The sequence below is a fragment of the Malus domestica genome, chromosome 15, assembly GCF_042453785.1.
Source record: "Malus domestica chromosome 15, GDT2T_hap1".
Taxonomy (NCBI): domain Eukaryota; kingdom Viridiplantae; phylum Streptophyta; class Magnoliopsida; order Rosales; family Rosaceae; genus Malus; species Malus domestica.
In genome coordinates, this window is record NC_091675.1 from 5,045,190 (window position 1) to 5,063,944 (window position 18,755).

General features: G+C 39.9%; 2 protein-coding genes across 2 annotated transcripts; both read left to right on the forward strand.

The window, feature by feature from the left end:
- Positions 1-1,608: 1,608 nt before the first annotated feature.
- Positions 1,609-5,057, forward strand: LOC108172171 (probable LRR receptor-like serine/threonine-protein kinase At3g47570). The gene is made up of 2 exons (XM_017329428.3): positions 1,609-4,385; positions 4,584-5,057. The coding sequence occupies exons 1-2, from the start codon at positions 1,730-1,732 to the stop codon at positions 4,943-4,945; spliced, it is 3,018 nt and encodes a 1,005-aa protein (XP_017184917.2). The 5' UTR covers positions 1,609-1,729; the 3' UTR covers positions 4,946-5,057.
- Positions 5,058-14,829: 9,772 nt separating this feature from the next.
- On the forward strand, positions 14,830-18,201 carry LOC103424812 (probable LRR receptor-like serine/threonine-protein kinase At3g47570). Its single transcript, XM_008362907.4, has 2 exons — positions 14,830-17,349; positions 17,601-18,201. The coding sequence occupies exons 1-2, from the start codon at positions 14,898-14,900 to the stop codon at positions 17,993-17,995; spliced, it is 2,847 nt and encodes a 948-aa protein (XP_008361129.2). The 5' UTR covers positions 14,830-14,897; the 3' UTR covers positions 17,996-18,201.
- Positions 18,202-18,755: the final 554 nt, after the last annotated feature.

The following is an 18,755-nucleotide window of genomic DNA, read 5'->3' on the forward strand; positions in this document are numbered from 1 at the left end:
GCAAAGAGCAAAAAACAAATTCAACGTACGGATTTTTCCATTTCCACAGATTTCCTCAGTTTTCCATTTGTTCTTGTGCATTCAATCATAATATTTGTGAGTGTGGACTTGGCAAGCATTGAAAACAAAAAAGAAGTGAACAACCTTCTTTCTTCCTTTGAGATGCTAAAAGTCCAAATTAGCATACATTTTAAAAAGACCGCAACAAGATTTTTAAATCGAAAAGTCAATTGGCGTGAATTGGAATTCATCACTTTGATATCAAAATTAATAGCGAAAACAAATTACCTTTTAGTTGATTATTAAATAACTTTTGACATCAAACAGTGTTTGACATTATCAAATGGAGAGAAAACTTCAAAATATGTCAAAGTGTCATATAAGTCGTCAAATTTAAACTTTATATTTAAAATTTGATATCTTTTTAAAGATATTATGAAACTCATCTGCAACCAGTCGACTAGAGGTATCTTCTTCTTCTTAAAACTTCTACGATGTCTACTGAAATTCATCCTTATAAACAATAGTCGATCTGAAATTCATCCATATAAACATTTATTTGCACAACTAACACATCAGATAAACCCCTAAATTTGCATATTCTACACTATTGATGATTAAAGATTCCTCTTTGTAAAACTATCTAGATTCATCTATAGCATATGAACGAGTTTTGAAGACTTGACTCGTGAAGCGCGCAGCAAAGATAATTTGGCCAAACCATGACCTACTACGACTATCTCTATCATTTAATTACAAGGTTGGAAAGAATCCCAATAATCAACTGCTACTAGAGTTTAAACTCTAAACGTTATGCTTTGTAATTTTGCTATTTTTCACTATCACACATTCGTGTTTAAATCTGACTTTTAAATAAAATATGTGCATAAATCATTTCCCTATAATTAACTTGTACCACAAAGTAAATTTTCAATACATCATTTGACGAACAAGGTTTAAGATTCAGCGCATCAAATCATTTGGACCCAGTCAAGCACGTCCAGCAAAGACAAATTGTCAAAATAAAGATCCATCTTCTTCAATCAATGAAATCCCACTTGACTATATATGCACTGACTAAGAAAATAATCCTTCCCCATACTATAGGCCTGACTAGTGAGGTTTGTTTCACGGTTCGTAAGTCGTCCATCTGTTTTCATGCATTTCAATAAATATTTTCACCCTAATTATGATTAGCAATTAAACCCATATGGAAATTTTACCCTTCCTGTATCATAGATACAAGTAACATATAATTTCCATTTCCTGTATTATATATACACATATATATATATATGTGTGTGTGTGTGTGTTTGATAAAAATAATAGGCAGATCTTTTTTGTATATAAAAACCCTTTGTACAATCACTTATTTTGCATCAAATAATATTTTTGAATTTGCTTATGTGGAACCTAGTCAATGAGTTTTATTCAAGTAAAAAAATTATGTTGGGTTTTACATTAAGAAACTTGTATTTCAAGGGCTAAAGTTATATTTTATTGATTTTTTAGAGAGAATTTTCATATAAAAATTTACAATATTAACAGTTTCGATCATAAATACAATTTTTTGATAACGAAGCACGGATTATTCTGCGAAAGAACTCCTTCTCATCATTTGAGAGACCAAGCTATTTCCTCGACTAATTAGTTGACTAACAATGCTTTCCCTCCCCTATAAACCCCATCTTGTAGTTCCAAATCGAAAAGCAAAACACAAAGCCAAGAGATGGATTTCCACTTCCATCTATTGCCACAACTTTCCACATTTTCTATTCTTCTGATATGCTTTTTTGTGACCATAGAGTCAGTAATTCCAAGCATTTCCACAGACAAAGAGGCCTTGATCTCATTCAAATCAACGGCCAATCTCCCTCCATATTTCTGGGACCAAAGCTCATCCCCCTGCACCAACTGGACTGGAGTTGTATGCAACAAACATGGCAAGAGAGTCATTGCTCTTGACCTCTCAGGCTTGGGACTCACAGGCTCCATAAGCCCTCACATTGGTAACCTCTCCTTCCTCCATTCCCTCCAACTCCATAACAACAAATTAACCGGAACAATTCCCACTCAAATTTTCAACCTGTTTCGCTTGAGGTCACTCAACGTAAGCTCCAACACCCTACGAGGTTCACTTCCACCAAACATAACCCAATTGATGGCACTCGAAATACTTGACTTGTCCTCAAACAACATCACAGGAATCCTCCCGCAAAACCTTGGACAGTTGAAAAATCTCCAAGTCCTGAATTTGGCACGAAACAATTTTTTCGGTCCGATCCCACCATCGATTAGCAACCTTTCATCCACCCTCACAAATTTGAATCTAGGTACAAACAGACTCAGTGGTACTATACCTAGTGAATTAGGTCACCTCCATAAGCTCAAAGAACTCGACCTCGCCGTTAACCAACTCACCGGGACCATTGCCTCATCCATATACAACATTTCCTCTCTAGTTTTGTTCACTGTGGCTTCAAACCATCTGTGGGGTCAGATTCCTAGCAATATTGGTGACACACTTCCAAATCTTTTGTACTTCAGGAATTGTATCAATCAATTCACAGGAAAAATTCCTCCTTCTCTACACAACATCTCTGGACTTCGATCAATTCGCATGTCTAACAACTTTCTTGAAGGAACAGTTCCACCAGGCCTCGGAAATCTTCCCTTCCTGGAAATGTACAACATTGGCTTCAATCGGATAGTTAGCTACGGTGACAATGGTCTTAATTTCATTACTACTTTGACAAACAGCAGTCGCTTAAGTTGGCTTGCCATTGATGAAAATCGGCTGGAAGGCCTAATTCCAGAGTCCATTGGCAACCTCTCCAAGGTTCTGTCAAAATTGTACATGGGAGGGAATCGAATTTACGGTAACATACCTGCCTCAATTAGTCAACTCAGTAGTTTAACTTTGCTAAATGTGAGCTACAATTCAATTTCTGGTGAAATCCCATCAGAAATTGGGCAGCTGAAAGAGTTGCAAATGCTTGGTTTAGCAAGAAATAAATTGTCTGGCACAATTCCAAACTCCTTAGGTAATATCATGAAATTGAACCATATTGATTTATCTGGAAACTATTTTGTTGGCCATATACCCCCTTCATTTTCAAACTTCCAGAAATTGCTTTCCATAGACTTATCTAACAATTCGCTCAACGGAAGCATTTCCGGAGAAATATTTCTAAACCTTCCTAGTTTGAGCACTATTCTCAATCTGTCTAACAATTTCCTGAGTGGAGCTTTGCCTGAAGAATTAGGATCTCTAGCAAGTGTTGCCACTATTGACCTCTCTAGCAACCAGTTTTCGGGGTTGATTCCCAGCTCAATTGGAAAGTGTACAAGCTTGGAAGGATTGTTCATGGCCAGAAACAAACTTTCAGGCCCCCTTCCAAATGCTCTTGGAGAAATGAGAGGTCTTGAGATTTTAGACCTCTCCTCGAACCAACTATCAGGCTTTATTCCTGATAAACTTCAAGACCTACGTGTCCTTCGATACTTGAACCTCTCATTTAATAACTTAGAAGGAGTGATTCCAAATGGTGGAGTTTTTAAAAATATCTCTAGTGTCCATCTTGAAGGCAACCCTAAGCTATGCATGCATTTCCCATGTGTGAAACGTAGGAGAAAGGTACTTGTTCGAGTTCTTATCACTACTGTTGCCTTGGCAACGTTGGCAACATGTATTACAGTTGGTCTTTTGCTACGTTTTAGAAAAAGAAGAGGCTCAGGCGGCAAAGCAACAGAAACTAATTCTGGTTTGCTACTAAAAGGGCAACATCAAATGGTCAGTTACGAAGAGCTACGTGGGGCAACTGGGAATTTCAACCCCGAAAATTTGATTGGAACAGGGAGCTTTGGGGCTGTATACAAAGGTCTTTTGAGAGAAGGAACTGAGGTTGCAGTGAAGGTGCTTGATATGAAAATGACAGCATCTTGGAAGAGTTTTATGGCAGAGTGCGAAGCATTGAGGAGCGTGAGGCACCGGAATCTTGTTAAACTGATCACCTCTTGCTCCAGCTTGGACTTTAAAAACATGGAGTTTCTTGCTTTGGTTTACGAGTTTTTGAGTAATGGGAGCTTGGAAGATTGGATTAGAGGCAAGAGAAAAAATGCAGATGGAGATGGGTTGAACATTTTTGAGAGACTAAATGTGGCCATTGATGTGGCGTGTGGATTGGATTATCTGCATCATGACTGCGAAGTTCCGGTTGTGCACTGCGATTTAAAGCCGAGCAACATTCTTTTGGATGGAGATATGAATGCAAAGATCGGAGATTTCGGGCTGGCGAAGCTGCTGATGGAGAGTACAGTGATTGCGCAACAGTCACTTAGCTCCACACATGTCCTGAAGGGTTCTATAGGATACATACCCCCTGGTTAGTACTAATTACACAGTTCTGAACTATTTCTCACTTGAAAGAATGTTTATTTATTTTTCAATATGCCATATGATACATGTCAATCATTGGTCGATTTTCGTGATAAGTAACACTTCGTACCAGTTAATCACGGGTGTCAAGTAAATTTGCTTGCTTTTTAATATACTAACTTGGAGAATGAATACCACACTGTAGAGTATGGTATCCACCAGAAACCCTCGACAGCGGGTGATGCATACAGTTTCGGTGTAGTGTTGTTACAGCTCTTCACCGGGAAAAGCCCCACCCATGAAAGTTTCACAGGAGATCAAAGCATCATCACATGGGTGCAGTCAGCCTTCCCTCACGACGTGATCAAAGTGCTAGATTCCGAGCTGCTAGACGATCTCATCATCACAGAAGTAGAACATAATTGCCTCATCTCAATCATTGAGGTTGGCCTCTCTTGCACGTGTGCTTCTCGCGACGGACGCATAAGCTTGAGGGACGCCCTTCACAAATTGGAAACTGCCAGAAAGACCCTTCTCAGCGCAAAGAGTGCCAAGCATCAATATTAACAACAATTGCAAGTTTATGTACTGATTATGTTGGAAAATAATAGTATTTGGGTTATTATTCGGGTTTTCTTTTAAGATTAGTTTTGGGTCTAGCCTATTAGTATTAGGGTTATGTTATAAATATAATGTCATGTAACTATAGAAAATAAGTTAGTCACAATGTGGTCGTATCGGTGATTTGTAGTCATCTCTCTCGTTTCAATTAATAAAGTTATATTATGTCTGTTTGTTATGTATATTCTCATTTTCAACTGATTATTGGTGATTTTATAATTTCAAATGCAATAAAATTAAAAGAAGGAAAACAATGTTTAGGAAATGATTTGAGAATTGAAAATTCACGGCTAATATATTATTTGATGTTGTCATATTCGAAAGTGAATTTTTTTGTAACTTTTCGAGTAGTTTTGAGCGATGAACACAAAGTTTTGCCCTATCAGGCTTGAGCCCTTTGCTTTCGGTAACTTAGTTGACCGTTTCTGTATTTACACGCTCAAACTTATTTCATCATAAGCACTACAAGAAAAGTGAGCAAAGTCACTAATATATTGTCACCAATTAATTATGATGTCCGTTGCTTAATTACATTTTTGTCACCAAAACATCATTGGTATGCATTACTCTTAGAGTCACTATTTCTATTGGCAATCGGAGAGTAAGTTTAGATTTGTAATATTTTTGCTACCAAAGTCAATTAGTGTCTAAAATAATAGTATTACTTAGGGGTGGGCAAACGGGTCTAGGAACCACGGGGCAGGCTGGGTCTAGCCGGTTAGGGGCGGGTACAAGTTTTGTAAACTCAAAATGGGGCGAGTCCATGTAATTGGCGGGGCGGGGCGGGTCTAAATTTCTGAAAAACCGGGTACCCAGGCCCAGATCGTTTCCACCGTTCATATATAAAGATTAAATCTCTACCATTCATTTCTACCCCTCTTTCTCTTAGTCGCTGACTCTCGCCTCCTCTCTCAACTTTTCCAGGATCCATCCTCTCTCAAGATGGACTCTTGCCTACTCCACCGTTTCCTCAGCGCCTACTCCACCACTTACTCCTCCTCTCGTTGAAGCCACGGTTGTCTTCATCGGTGCTACCCCAACCCCATCTTCTCTCAGATCAGAGTCGTCGCTCCCCTCTCCCACTTGAGTCGAGTCCTCTTGTGAACACCACCACCGCTGTCGAAACCCCCTCCATGAAAGACGCCTTCTCCAAATATTCTGATTACCTCAACAATCTTGTAATCCCTAATTTAAACTTCACCAATTTGCAGCTCTGCAAGCAACTCGAAGGTTTGTAGAATGACAAGCGGGAAAGGGTCGTAAAAGCAAGTCGCGATATCACCATTAATAGCTAAAAGGTCATCTTTAAGGTTCACATGTAATAAAGCTGCGACCTTTTGCTTGAAATTTTGTTTTTGTTTTTTGGGTTTTGGATTTTGGTTTTTTTTTTAATAATTTTATTTATATCATCACTGAAATGATGTTGCTGTGGAATTTGAACTTGAATAGAATCAGTAAACATAACAAAAAGGAAGTTCTGCAGAAAGCTGAAAAGGATTTAGTAGCTGTGACGGATTAGTACATTTCCCAGCTTGTTAAAGTGATGCAGGCTAAGTTTTTTCTTTTATTACTGTTACTCTGGGATTCTTTGAGAAAACTTGAAGCTTGAATTGTTTTTGTTTTCTGGATGATTTGGAAAATGGGCGAAAAAAAAGGACCCTTGTACCTGGCCCAAACCGGTCCATTTGAAACGGGCCGGGTTAGATCCGATTTCTATTTTAAAATTTGTTACATCCGGCCCGTTTCTTTTACACCCCGGTTCGGTCCGGTCCCTTCAAAATTGAGCCCAGCCCTAGTATTACTCTATTTGAGTCCCAATAAAAAAAATTAATACTCCAATTAAAAAATGAAATTTAATACTTCAAAATAAAATAATATAAACTTTCTATCTCTCTCTCGTGGTTTTTAAATTTTAAGGGTGTAGTCAATTTGGATTTCAAAGGATTTTAATGAACTTTTTTAAGTGATAGATTTCGAAAGATTTTAATAGATTCTACAATTTCATATAGATTTTGATAGATTATTATGGATTTTTATGGATTTGTAAGGATTTCTTATTTGACTTCTACAACATAAATTTTTTTCTCAGTGCACAATCTGAAAAAGACATAAGCATATATATATTTGTATGGAAATATAAATCAATCGAATATGTCTTTCTCTCTCGCATTTGAATTGTGATTTCTTTACAAAAAATAATTTTAACTAGCCAAAACAAGTAGTGCTTCTTAAATCAAATGTCTCAAAGTGGAGAGAGAGAAAGAAAATGGAGAGTGAGAAACAAAGATCGAGTTGCAAAGTGGAGAGAGAAAGAAAGCAAGGGGGTTGAAAATAAATTTTAGGGGTGGAGGTAGGATTTTGTTATGTTTACAATCCCTTCTCAAATCCTACAAAATCTCCTATTGAAAGAAATCTTTCAAAATCTATGAATTTATGAATACCCAAAGTATTTTAAAATCCTTTAAAATCCTCATTTGACTACACCCCCTAGAAGGTTTTCGAAATTTTATTATTTTATAATTTATTCTCTTTTTGGAGGTAGGATTTGCTACGACTATTTAAACATTTTTGAGGTTGTATATGAATTATCATTCATATCATTCAACACTAAACTTTGAGGTTTTCTCAAATTTTTATGGATTTCATTTGCTAATGGATTCTAGCTTAAGATTTTCGTTTGATTTCAATGTATTACAATGCATCATTATCTCTCATCATTATTTCATCACATGACAATTAGTCATTAGACAGATAATACACTTTCTGAACACATAGCAAATGTTTATTTGAAAGTTAAGCTATTAGGTCTAAAAGTTAGTTGCATGAGAGAATGTGTGTGTTATCATAATGCTGTAGTTTAGTTTTAGGCCAAAGAGTCATCATAATGCTGTAGTTTAGTAGGCCAAAGAGTCATCATAATGTTGTAGTTTAGTTTTAGGCCAGCCTCCCCCCCAAAAAAAGGAAAACTAATGAAAAATGCTTGAAAACTTTGAGTTTTAATGATAAGGACAAAATAAAGGGTAAAGTGAATAGTACCAGGATTGACTTTTTAGTGTAACAATGTGGTTTTTCGTTAAAGTGAACAGTACCGGGTGCTTTTCTTTAAAGTTCCCAAAAAAAAAACCCACTCCACCCCACACAATAGGTTGACCCAAAGTGAAGGCCATCTTTAAGCCCATCACATAATGAATTGAGCAAAAAATCGGCTTACATAACGCCAGGCTGACGTCAGCCATATGAATTTTTTTTTTTTTTTTGCCGTTGGCGCGTGGGATACATGCAAACGTGGGCCCGTGTTCCAGCATTTAAAAAATAATAAATAAATAAAATGTCATAATCTTATCGTGGGCCACGTTTCTACTTTTAGGCTATTGGATTTCATCATTTTTTAAATCCAACGGTCTAGATTAATTAATTTAATAAAAATTGTTTAAAAAATATAGAAAAAAAGGATTATATATATACACGGAGATGGATTGTTTGCCCTCCCCTTTCCATACCCTCATGTTTTATGCGGTCACGGTTAAGCCACGTCAATATTTTATATTAATTTTTTTATAAAAATAATAAGACAAAAAATAAATGTTGACGTGGCTTAACCGTAACCGCACAAAACATGAGGGTATGAGAAGGGTATGGAAAGGGGAAGGCAGACAATCCATCTCCTATATCTACCTAACCATATTTCACAAAAATGGTACTTTCAGAAAATAACAGGTGACATGACAAGATTGGTTAAAAATTCTATACAAAATTTTTAAAAAATTATTTTTTTATTTTATTAAAAAATTAATAATATTTTAATACGAATTGACTAAACTCTTGGCCAGCTCATTTTTTTAGGGGTAGAGATACACTTGGCCAATTATTGTTCATTGGAGTCAAGTAGGAGTAGCCGAAATTGAAGGAAAGATGAGAGAAAATCGGTTACGGTGGTTTGGACATGTGCAAAGAAGGCCTACTGACGCTCCGATTAGAAGATGCGACTATGGGACAGAGGTTCAGGGCCGAAGGGGTAGAGGAAGACCTAGGAAAACTTTGGAAGAGACTCTAATAAAAGACTTAGAGTACTTGGATCTAACGAAGGACATGACACAGGATCGAGCACAATGGCGTTCTAAGATCCATATAGCCGATCCCACTCAGTGACTTGGATTTTCCAAGTCTCCAACCGAGAAGTTTTCCTCACTCGGAAAATTAAGGGAACACTACCCCAACCTACATGCTCCACTCAGAAAGCTTCAACATACAAGCTTCAACAAAAGAAAATTCAAAGAACTTAGCGAAGAAGGCTTTGGTGTATTTAACACAATACGTTGAAATGAAGGAAAGCTTATTTATTGATATCCCCGATAAGCTACAAATATGTACATATACATGAGTCAAAATAAACACACAAGAGGGAGCCTTCACAAAGGTTGCTTAGGAGAAGTCTCAACAGTCGGTAGAGCCCCAGAAAGAGAAGGCACCGGAGGGGGATCATTTGGAGCCTCAGTACTGGACAGAACCCTAGAAGGAGGAGGCATCAGAGGTTGATCATTTGGAGCTTCATTACGCGGTACAGCCCCAGAAGACGAAGGCAATAAATGCCTTTGGAACAAACCCACAAATCTCTGATGATCAAGTAAAACTTGACCATCAGTTTCCTTCATCTGGTCAAGCTTCCTCTTCATGTTTGTAGCATAGTCATGTGCGAGCCGGTGCAACTGTTTATTCTCATGCTTGAGCCCTCTAATCTCCTGTTTGAGACTCATCACTTCAGCCGCCAATGATTCAACTTGGCGGGTTCGAGCAAATAGGCGTTGGGCCATATTAGACACAGAACCTGCACACTGAACACTGAGAGCCAGCGAATCCTTAACAGCTAACTCATCAGACCGTTTGGAAAGTAGTCTGTTATCTTTGGGAGTGAGAAGGTTCCTGGCCACCACCGCAGCGGTCATATCATTCTTCATCACGGAATCCCCAACGGTAAGAGGACCAGTAGGGGAGACGAAGGATGGGCGCCATATGTTGTCTGGAGAAGGCGGGGCTGCCTCTTCAACAAGGTTCAAGTCAAAACGACGGTCGGAGGGGCCAGACATTTTCAAAGGCGTTGAAGAGAGAAGAGGTCGGACAAATCAAGATCTTAGAAGTGCAAGAATGAAGCTTCTACTGGTGGAGATTCAAGTGTGCTTTGGAACTTAATGCCAGCCCTTATAAAAATCTGCACTCGACGGAGCCTCAGAAATCCAAGAGGCGCCTGCTCAGAAATCGAAGAGGCGTTTGCTTGCTCAAAAGCTGGGCTGCTTAGAGATCACGAGGGTTGATCTCAGAAATCGAAGAGGCGTTTGCTTTCTCAAAAGTTGGGCTGCTCAAAGACCACGAAGGCTGATCTCAGAAATCGAAGAGGCGCTCGCTTTCTCAAAAGCTGGGCTCCCCAGAGACCACGAGGGCCGATCTCAGAAATCGAAGAGGCACCTACTTTTCCAGCCTTGTCAGCACCTATCACACGCACACTCAGCTTTGCGGAAATTATGGGCATTTTGTCGAAGACTTCTGGGGAAGTAGAAAACACATGAATCTTACTGTTCAATCACCCACTTCCCACACGCAACAATAGCTCATGGGTACCACAAAAAACTTTGCCAAAGTTCTCTGCCAAAGTTGAGCACGTGAAGCTTGCAGCTCCCATTGCATCGCTCTGACCAAGAAGGGTAAAAGAATAGCAAAGAAACAGCATTAACAAAGTTTAGACCCATAAATTTTGAAGGTCTAACTACCATATTATTACCCACAAGGGTAAAGGAACAGTACCACTGCTGGATAATTGGAAAGTCCCTGTGTGTCAACCTCTGTGCTTCGTGGCAAGGTAGACTAGCAAACATGGCCAACCTTTACTCACATTCGAGAAAACACTCCCAATAAGATTGCTTGCTCCAAAATCGAAGAGGCACCGTCCTTCGAATCTCGAGAGCCAGACTCCCAACATGACTACTTTCTTAAAAATCGAAGAGAGGGTAAAGGAACAGTACCATTGCTGGATAATTGGAAAGTCCCTGTGTGTCAACCTCTGTGCTTCGTGGCAAGGTAGACTAGCAAACATGCCCAACCTTTACTCACACTCGAGAAAACACTCCCAACAAGATTGCTTGCTCCAAAATCGAAGAGGCACCGCCCTCCGAATCTCGAGAGCCAAACTCCCAATATGATTACTTTCTCAAAAATCGAAGAGACACTGCTCCCCGAATCTTCGAGAGCCAGACCCCCAGCATGATTGCTTTCTCAAAAATCGATGAGGCATCGTTCTCCGAATCAATCGAAGAGGCGCTCGCTTTCTCAAAAGCTGGGCTGCTCAGAGACCACGAGGGCCGATCTCAGAAATCGAAGAGGCACCTACTTTTCTAGCCTTGTCAGCACCTGTCACACGCACACTCAGCTTTGCAGAAATTATGGGCATTCTGTCGAAGACTTCTGGTGAAGTAGAAAGCACATGAATCTTACTGTTCAATCACCCACTTCCCACACGCAACAATAACTCATGGGTACCACAGATAACTTTGCCAAAGTTCTCTGCCAAAGTTGAGCACGTGAAGCTTGCAGCTCCCACTACATCGCTCTGACCAAGAAAGGTAAAAGAATAGCAAAGAAACAACACTAACAAAGTTTAGACACATAAATTTTGAAGGTATTGCTACCATATTATTACCCACAAGGGTAAAGGAACAATACCACTGCTGGATAATTGAAAAGTCCCTGTGTGTCAACCTCTGTGCTTCGTGGCAAGGTAGACTAGCAAACATGCCCAACCTTTACTCACATTCGAGAAAACACTCCCAATAAGATTGCTTGCTCCAAAATCGAAGAGGCACCGTCCTCCGAATCTCGAGAGCCAGACTCCCAACATGACTACTTTCTCAAAATCGAAGAGAGGGTAAAGGAACAGTACCATTGCTGGATAATTGGAAAGTCCCTGTGTGTCAACCTTTGTGCTTCGTGGCAAGGTAGACTAGCAAACATGCCCAACCTTTACTCACATTCGAGACAACACTCCCAACAAGATTGCTTGCTCCAAAATCGAAGAGGCACCGCCCTCCGAATCTCGAGAGCCAGACTCCCAACATGATTACTTCCTCAAAATCGAAGAGACACTGCTCTCCGAATCTCGAGAGCCAGACCCCCAGCATGATTGCTTTCTCAAAAATCGAAGAGGCATCGTTCTCCGAATCTCGAAAGCCAGATACCACAGACCACTTTTTCAAAGTGCTCTGACAGAGTTAAAACATGTGAAACTGGCAGCTCCCACTACCGTGCTATGACCAAGCAGGGTAAAGGAATAGCATTACTACTTGTTAGGGAGACTCCTATATATGTCGACCTCCATCCCCAACGGACAGGCAGACCTGCAAAAATGCTCAACCCTTCATCATATCTGAGAGGGCACTCCCAACGAAGCCTTTCGAAATATTCAGCTTTCTTTCCCCCCGATAATACCTCTGCAAACAAGCTATACTAGAGCAAGAATATCTCATATCATCAGGGTTAAAAGCAAGAGTATCCCATATCATGCTTTTTCCCTGTCTTTTCCTTTGGCCTTGTTTTTACCTGCAAGACAAGGAGAAAGAGAGCAATCAGTCAGCACTTGGAATCAAGCTTCCAGCCAGGAACTGACTGCCTGGAACCCCTTACCTGATTACTTACCTGGCATTGCTCTCGAGTACTCATCTTCAACATCTTATGTTTCCAGGGAAGATTCCGCATTTGCTTGAGGAACAGATAGGGCAAGTGCGAATGATACAAGGAAGCATGTGGAGACAAGCGTAACAGCACACGTGCCGATACATCCATTACTCTGTCAAAAGCAAAAGTATCCCATATCATCAGGGTGGAACGTACTCTATATTTGATGGACTTGTTTTGACCCTCAAATTCTTCAGTCGGCCTTATACTCTTGAGGAAACCAGAAAACCCTCCAGCTCAGTTCAAGAATAAGCCTGTGGAAAGTTACTTCTTCAAAAGCAAAAGTATCTCATATCATCTCTTCTCATTTTTCTTCTCTTTATCCTTCATGCTGCTACAAGATGGGGAGAAGGTGAACAATCAGTCAGAGCTCTGATTGCTTACCTTGTCTGTCACCTTTTTCAGCAGACCCCCTAGCTCGGCGACTTGGGGGACTCCTACTACATGGTTTGTATCGCGCTTGACCAAGCCTGAAACTACAAGTAAGCTTCAAGTGAAATTGATACATTACCTTGTGCATCTCCACCAGTTAAAGATACCACCCCTGGATGGAGGAAGAGTACTTCCAGAGAAGATGCCACATCTACCTATGAGACAGATAAGGCAAGTCAAGACGACTCCACACTCCGATACTTAGAAGTTTCGTGATTACGAGATCATTCTCCCACAATATTTCCTAATGTCATTTGTACTAAATCATTCACTTGTACTCACTAAAGGAGAGCTTGAACCTATGTACTTGTGTAAACCCTTCACAATTAATGAGAACTCTTCTATTCCGTGGACGTAGCCAATATAGGTGAACCACGTACATCTTGTGTTTGCTTTCCTATCTCTATCCATTTATATACTTATCCACACTAATGACCGGAGCAATCTAGCGAAGATCACAAAAAGCGACCGTTTTCGCTACCTAGAATCTATCTTGCAAGAGAACGGAGAATTAGATGGAGATCTCAACCATAGAATACGAGCTGGATGGATGAAGTGTAAGAATGCATCCGGCATGTTGTGTGACCGTCGTAGGCTACTGAAGCTCAAGGGAAAATTTTATAGGACGGCAATAAGGCCAGCGATGTTGTATGGCACAGAATGTTGGGCGGTGAAGCATCAACACGTACACAAAATGGGTGTAGCGGAGATGAGGATGCTTCGTGGGATGTGTGGGCACACGAGAAAGGATAAGATTGGGAATGAGGATATCCGAGGTAAAGTAGGAGTAGCCGAAATTGTAGGAAAGATGAGAGAAAATCGGCTCCGGTGATTTGGACATGTGCAAAGAAGGCCGAATGATGCTCCGGTTCGAAGATGTGACTACGGGACAGAGGTTCAGGGCCGAAGGGGTAGAGGAAGACCTAGGAAAACTTTGGAAGAGACTCTAAGAAAAGACTTAGAGTACTTGGATCTAACGGAGGACATGACACAAAACCGAGCGTAATGGCGTTCTAGGATTCATATAGCCGACCCCACTTAGTGGGAAAAGGCTTTGTTGTTGTTGTTGTTGTTGTTGGAGTCAATTATTATTCGTTTGAATGGAGTAAATGGACTTTGGACCAGCTCATTTTTTAGGGGTAGAGTTGCTCTCATAACAACAGGCTACCGATCCCACAAAGGCAACAAACTATATCAGGAAAATGCTAGTGGTTCCCATAACCAACTGGTATTGGTTATCACACTTTGACTTTGAGATACGTCTAAAGTCGAATGCATTGATTACAATTTACAACATTGTGAAACAAGAAGTAGAGATATCACAATTTACACTAGAGTGAAGTCAGACATCAAATATACATCAGAAATTCATGATAACTCCTCTTGTTCCACTAAAATTAATTTAAACTAAAAACCAATATTGCATGGTACAAGAACCCAACTCTCAAATCACAGTGCCCATAACAACTAGATAGCTTAGGTTATAAGTATCAATGGAAATGAACATTAAGTACTCAACCACCACCAATGGGAACTATTCTCAAAACGCTCAAGAAATTAAGACAGCACGCGCACTTGACCTGATGCTAAGAACCGGGTCATCTTTTGCTTTTGGGCACTGAAAAGTCACTATTCTGGTATTAGCACACCAAATTTGACCAAGCACCTACATATCAGTTTCTGAACTGAACATGCATGTTTTAATATTTTTTCCATACGAGTTCAGAAGGAAACCCCCCAAAACACCATGAATTCTCACATTGCCGTAACATTATTATCTGTTCTTGCATGCATTTTCTTGAGTGTAGACTCAGCATTCACTCCAAGCAATGTCACAGACAAGGAGGCCTTGATATCATTCCAATCTACGGCCAATCTCCCTCCATTTTTGTGGAACCAAAGCTCATCCCCCTGCACCAACTGGACCGGAGTTGCTTGCAACAGAATCGGTGGGACTCAACGGGTTGTTTCTCTCGATCTTTCCGGCTTCGGACTCACTGGCTCCATAAGCCACCATGTTGGGAGCTTGACAGAGCTTCAAGTCTTGAACTTGGCGCGCAACAATCTCAGCGGTCCAATCCCGCCATCCATAAGCAACCTGTCTTCCACCCTCACAAGTTTGAATCTTGGCACGAACAGCCTCACCGGTATAATCCCAATGGAATTAGGTTTTCTTCGTAAGCTCAAAGAACTTGATCTTGCCGGCAACCAACTCACCGGCACTGTTGCCTTGTCCATATACAACATCTCTTCGCTAGTTCGCTTCACCGTTGCTTCAAACCAACTCTGGGGTGAAATTCCAAGCAACATTGGCGTCACGCTGCCAAACCTTCTCTACTTCAGAAATTGTTTCAATCTGTTTACAGGGAAAATTCCAGCGTCCTTGCACAACATTACAAGGATTCGAGAGCTCCGACTGTCCAACAATTTCCATGACGGTTCAGTTCCACCAGGCCTCGGAAATCTTCCCTTCCTTGAAATGTACAACATTGGTTTCAATCGGATCGTTAGCTATGGTGACAATGGTCTTGATTTCATTACTTCTTTGACAAACAGCAGTCGCTTAAGTTGGCTTGCAATTGACGAAAATCGGTTGGAAGGCCTAATTCCAGAGTCCATTGGCAACCTCTCCAAGGTTCTTTCTAAATTGTACATGGGAGGGAATCGAATTTATGGTAACATACCTGCCTCAATTAGTCAACTCAGTAGCTTAACTTTGCTAAATGTGAGCTACAATTCAATTTCTGGTGAAATCCCATCAGAAATTGGGCAGCTGAAAGAGTTGCAAGTGCTTGGGTTAGCAAGAAACAAATTGTCTGGCACAATTCCGAACTCCTTAGGTAATATGATGAAACTGAACCGCATTGATTTATCTGGAAATTACTTTGTTGGCCATATACCCCTTTCATTTTCAAACTTTCAGAAATTGCTTTCCATGGACTTATCTGACAATTCGCTCAACGGAAGCATTTCCGGAGAAATATTTCTAAACCTTCCTAGTTTGAGCACAATTTTGAATTTGTCTAACAACCTTCTAAGTGGACCTTTGCCTGAAGAAATTGGAGTACTAGCAAATGTTGTCACTATAGACCTCTCCAACAATGGCTTATCGGGGTCAATTCCCAGCTCAATTGGAAAATGTACAAGCTTGGAGAGATTGTTCATTGCAAGAAACAACCTCTCCGGTCCTCTTCCAAATGCTCTTGGAGAAATCAGAGGTCTTGAGATTTTAGACCTCTCCTCGAACAAGCTTTCTGGTTTTATTCCTGATAAACTTCAAGAACTACAGGTCCTTAGCTTCTTGAACCTCTCATTTAACAGCTTAGAGGGAGTAATTCCTAATGGTGGAGTGTTTGTTAGAAATATCTCAAGTGTATATCTAGAAGGAAACTGGAAACTTTGCCGAGATTGGCCATGTGCGAAGAGTGGTGGTCAGAGGAGAAAAGTACTGGTTTTAGTTCTTATCATAACATCTGTTCTGGCAGCATTGGTAGGCATTGTGGTAATTGGCTGGTTGCTTTGTGTTAGGAAAAGAAAAGGCTTAGGCTGCAAAACAACAATTAGAGAAACTTCTCCTGATTTATTAATAAAAGGGCAACATCAATTGGTCACATACGAAGAGCTCCGCAGCGCAACTGGGAATTTCAACCCGGAAAATTTGGTTGGAAGTGGGAGCTTTGGGACTGTATACAGAGGGTTTTTAAGACAAGGGACCGAAGTTGCAGTGAAGGTGCTTGATATAAAAATGACAGGATCTTGGAAGAGTTTTTTGGCAGAATGTGAGGCGTTGAGGAACGTGAGGCACCGCAATCTTGTTAAGTTGATCACTTCGTGCTCGAGGGTGGATTTTAAAAACATGGAGTTTCTGGCCTTGATTTATGAGTATTTGAGTAATGGGAGCTTGGAAGATTGGATTAAGGGCAAGAAAAAGAAAGCAGATGGAGATGGATTGAACATTTTGGAGAGACTCAACGTGGCCATTGATGTGGCGAGTGGATTAGATTATCTGCACCACGATTGCGAAGTTCCAGTTGTACATTGTGATTTAAAGCCGAGCAACATTCTTTTGGATGGAGACATGACTGCAAAGATTGGAGATTTTGGGCTGGCGAAGCTGCTCATGGAGAGAACAGAGATTACTCAACATTCTCTTAGCTCCACAAATGTTCTAAAGGGTTCTATAGGATACATACCACCAGGTTAGTACTAATTATTCTATTTCCTCACTTGCAAACATTTTTAGTTATGTTCAGTATATTCCATAATTCATTGCCGTTATATTTTGCATATTGTGTTGATATTTGGTCAATCTTTGTAACTTTAATGAATATTGTTAATGTATTAAGTACTATAGATTGATACTCGGTATCAGTTATTCGTGATTGTTTTAGCAAATGTGCTTGCTTTATAATTTTCTGACTTTGAAAATGAACACTACAATACAATGTAGAGTATGGTTTTGGACAGAAACCATCGACAGCGGGAGATGCATACAGTTTTGGAGTGATGTTGTTGGAGCTCTTCACTGGAAAAAGTCCAACCGACGAAAGTTTCACAGGAGACGAAAACCTCATCAGATGGGTGCAATCAGCCATCCCTCACAACATGATCAAAGTGCTAGACCCCGAGCTGCTAGACCTCATGCACTGCCTGCCTAATGAAGGGCCGTATCTCATCCCAGCAGAAGAACATAATTGCCTGGTCTTAATTTTCGAAGTTGGACTCTCTTGCACTTGCGTTTCGCCTGACGGACGCAGTAGCTTGAGGGAGGCACTTTACAAACTAGAAACTGCTAGGCAAACTCTGTTCAAAGTTGAGAGTGTCAACTGTCAAGCGTTAACTTGAACAACAATTGCACATTCACGAATATGTTAACAGCGAAAATCTTCCGAAAACACGAATCTCGCACTCTCGGAGGCTCGGACATATATTGCTGTGAATGACACACCCAAACCAATAGTTACGGCTGGTATGTATAAAACATTGTGTTTTCAGTATTTGGATTTGTAAGGACGATGATGAGAAGAATAATTTATTGCCTTTTTATGTTATTGTTTGATTTAGCTTTCTTTTTCATTCTGCTATGTTTGAATATCGATTGATTCAAAAACAAAAATTTTGAATATAATAATAAGGAATTAGACAAACGTCTAACATAAAAATGAAGAACCACTCAAGTTTTAATTGAAATCAAACAAAGTAAAAAAAAAAAGGGTCTGGGCTAAGCCTTTTTCGATCAAAAGAAGAATCAGTTGCACGTTTCTAGTCTCGCTAAAGTGAAAGAAACCAATTTAAATGATTTGCTAATTTACAATTTACAAAAAAAGAAATTCAAACTCAAATAAAATAAAATAATTCTTTAATCAACTGACTTATACATATTTAAAAGAAAAATTATTGTACTTGATTTAGAAGAGTAGCACTTTCAAATCATGGCGCCCCAAATTTGTTTGCCCCAAAAGTGAATTATGAAAGTTTCAAAATTTGTAACCCAAATCAGACCCAAAAACAAACCGGACCGGGAAAAACCCCAATTTCAGGTTCACAAAGCGCGCAAAATCAAAGTTTTGAATCCGGTTCATTAGAAAGTCACGTCACGTGCGTT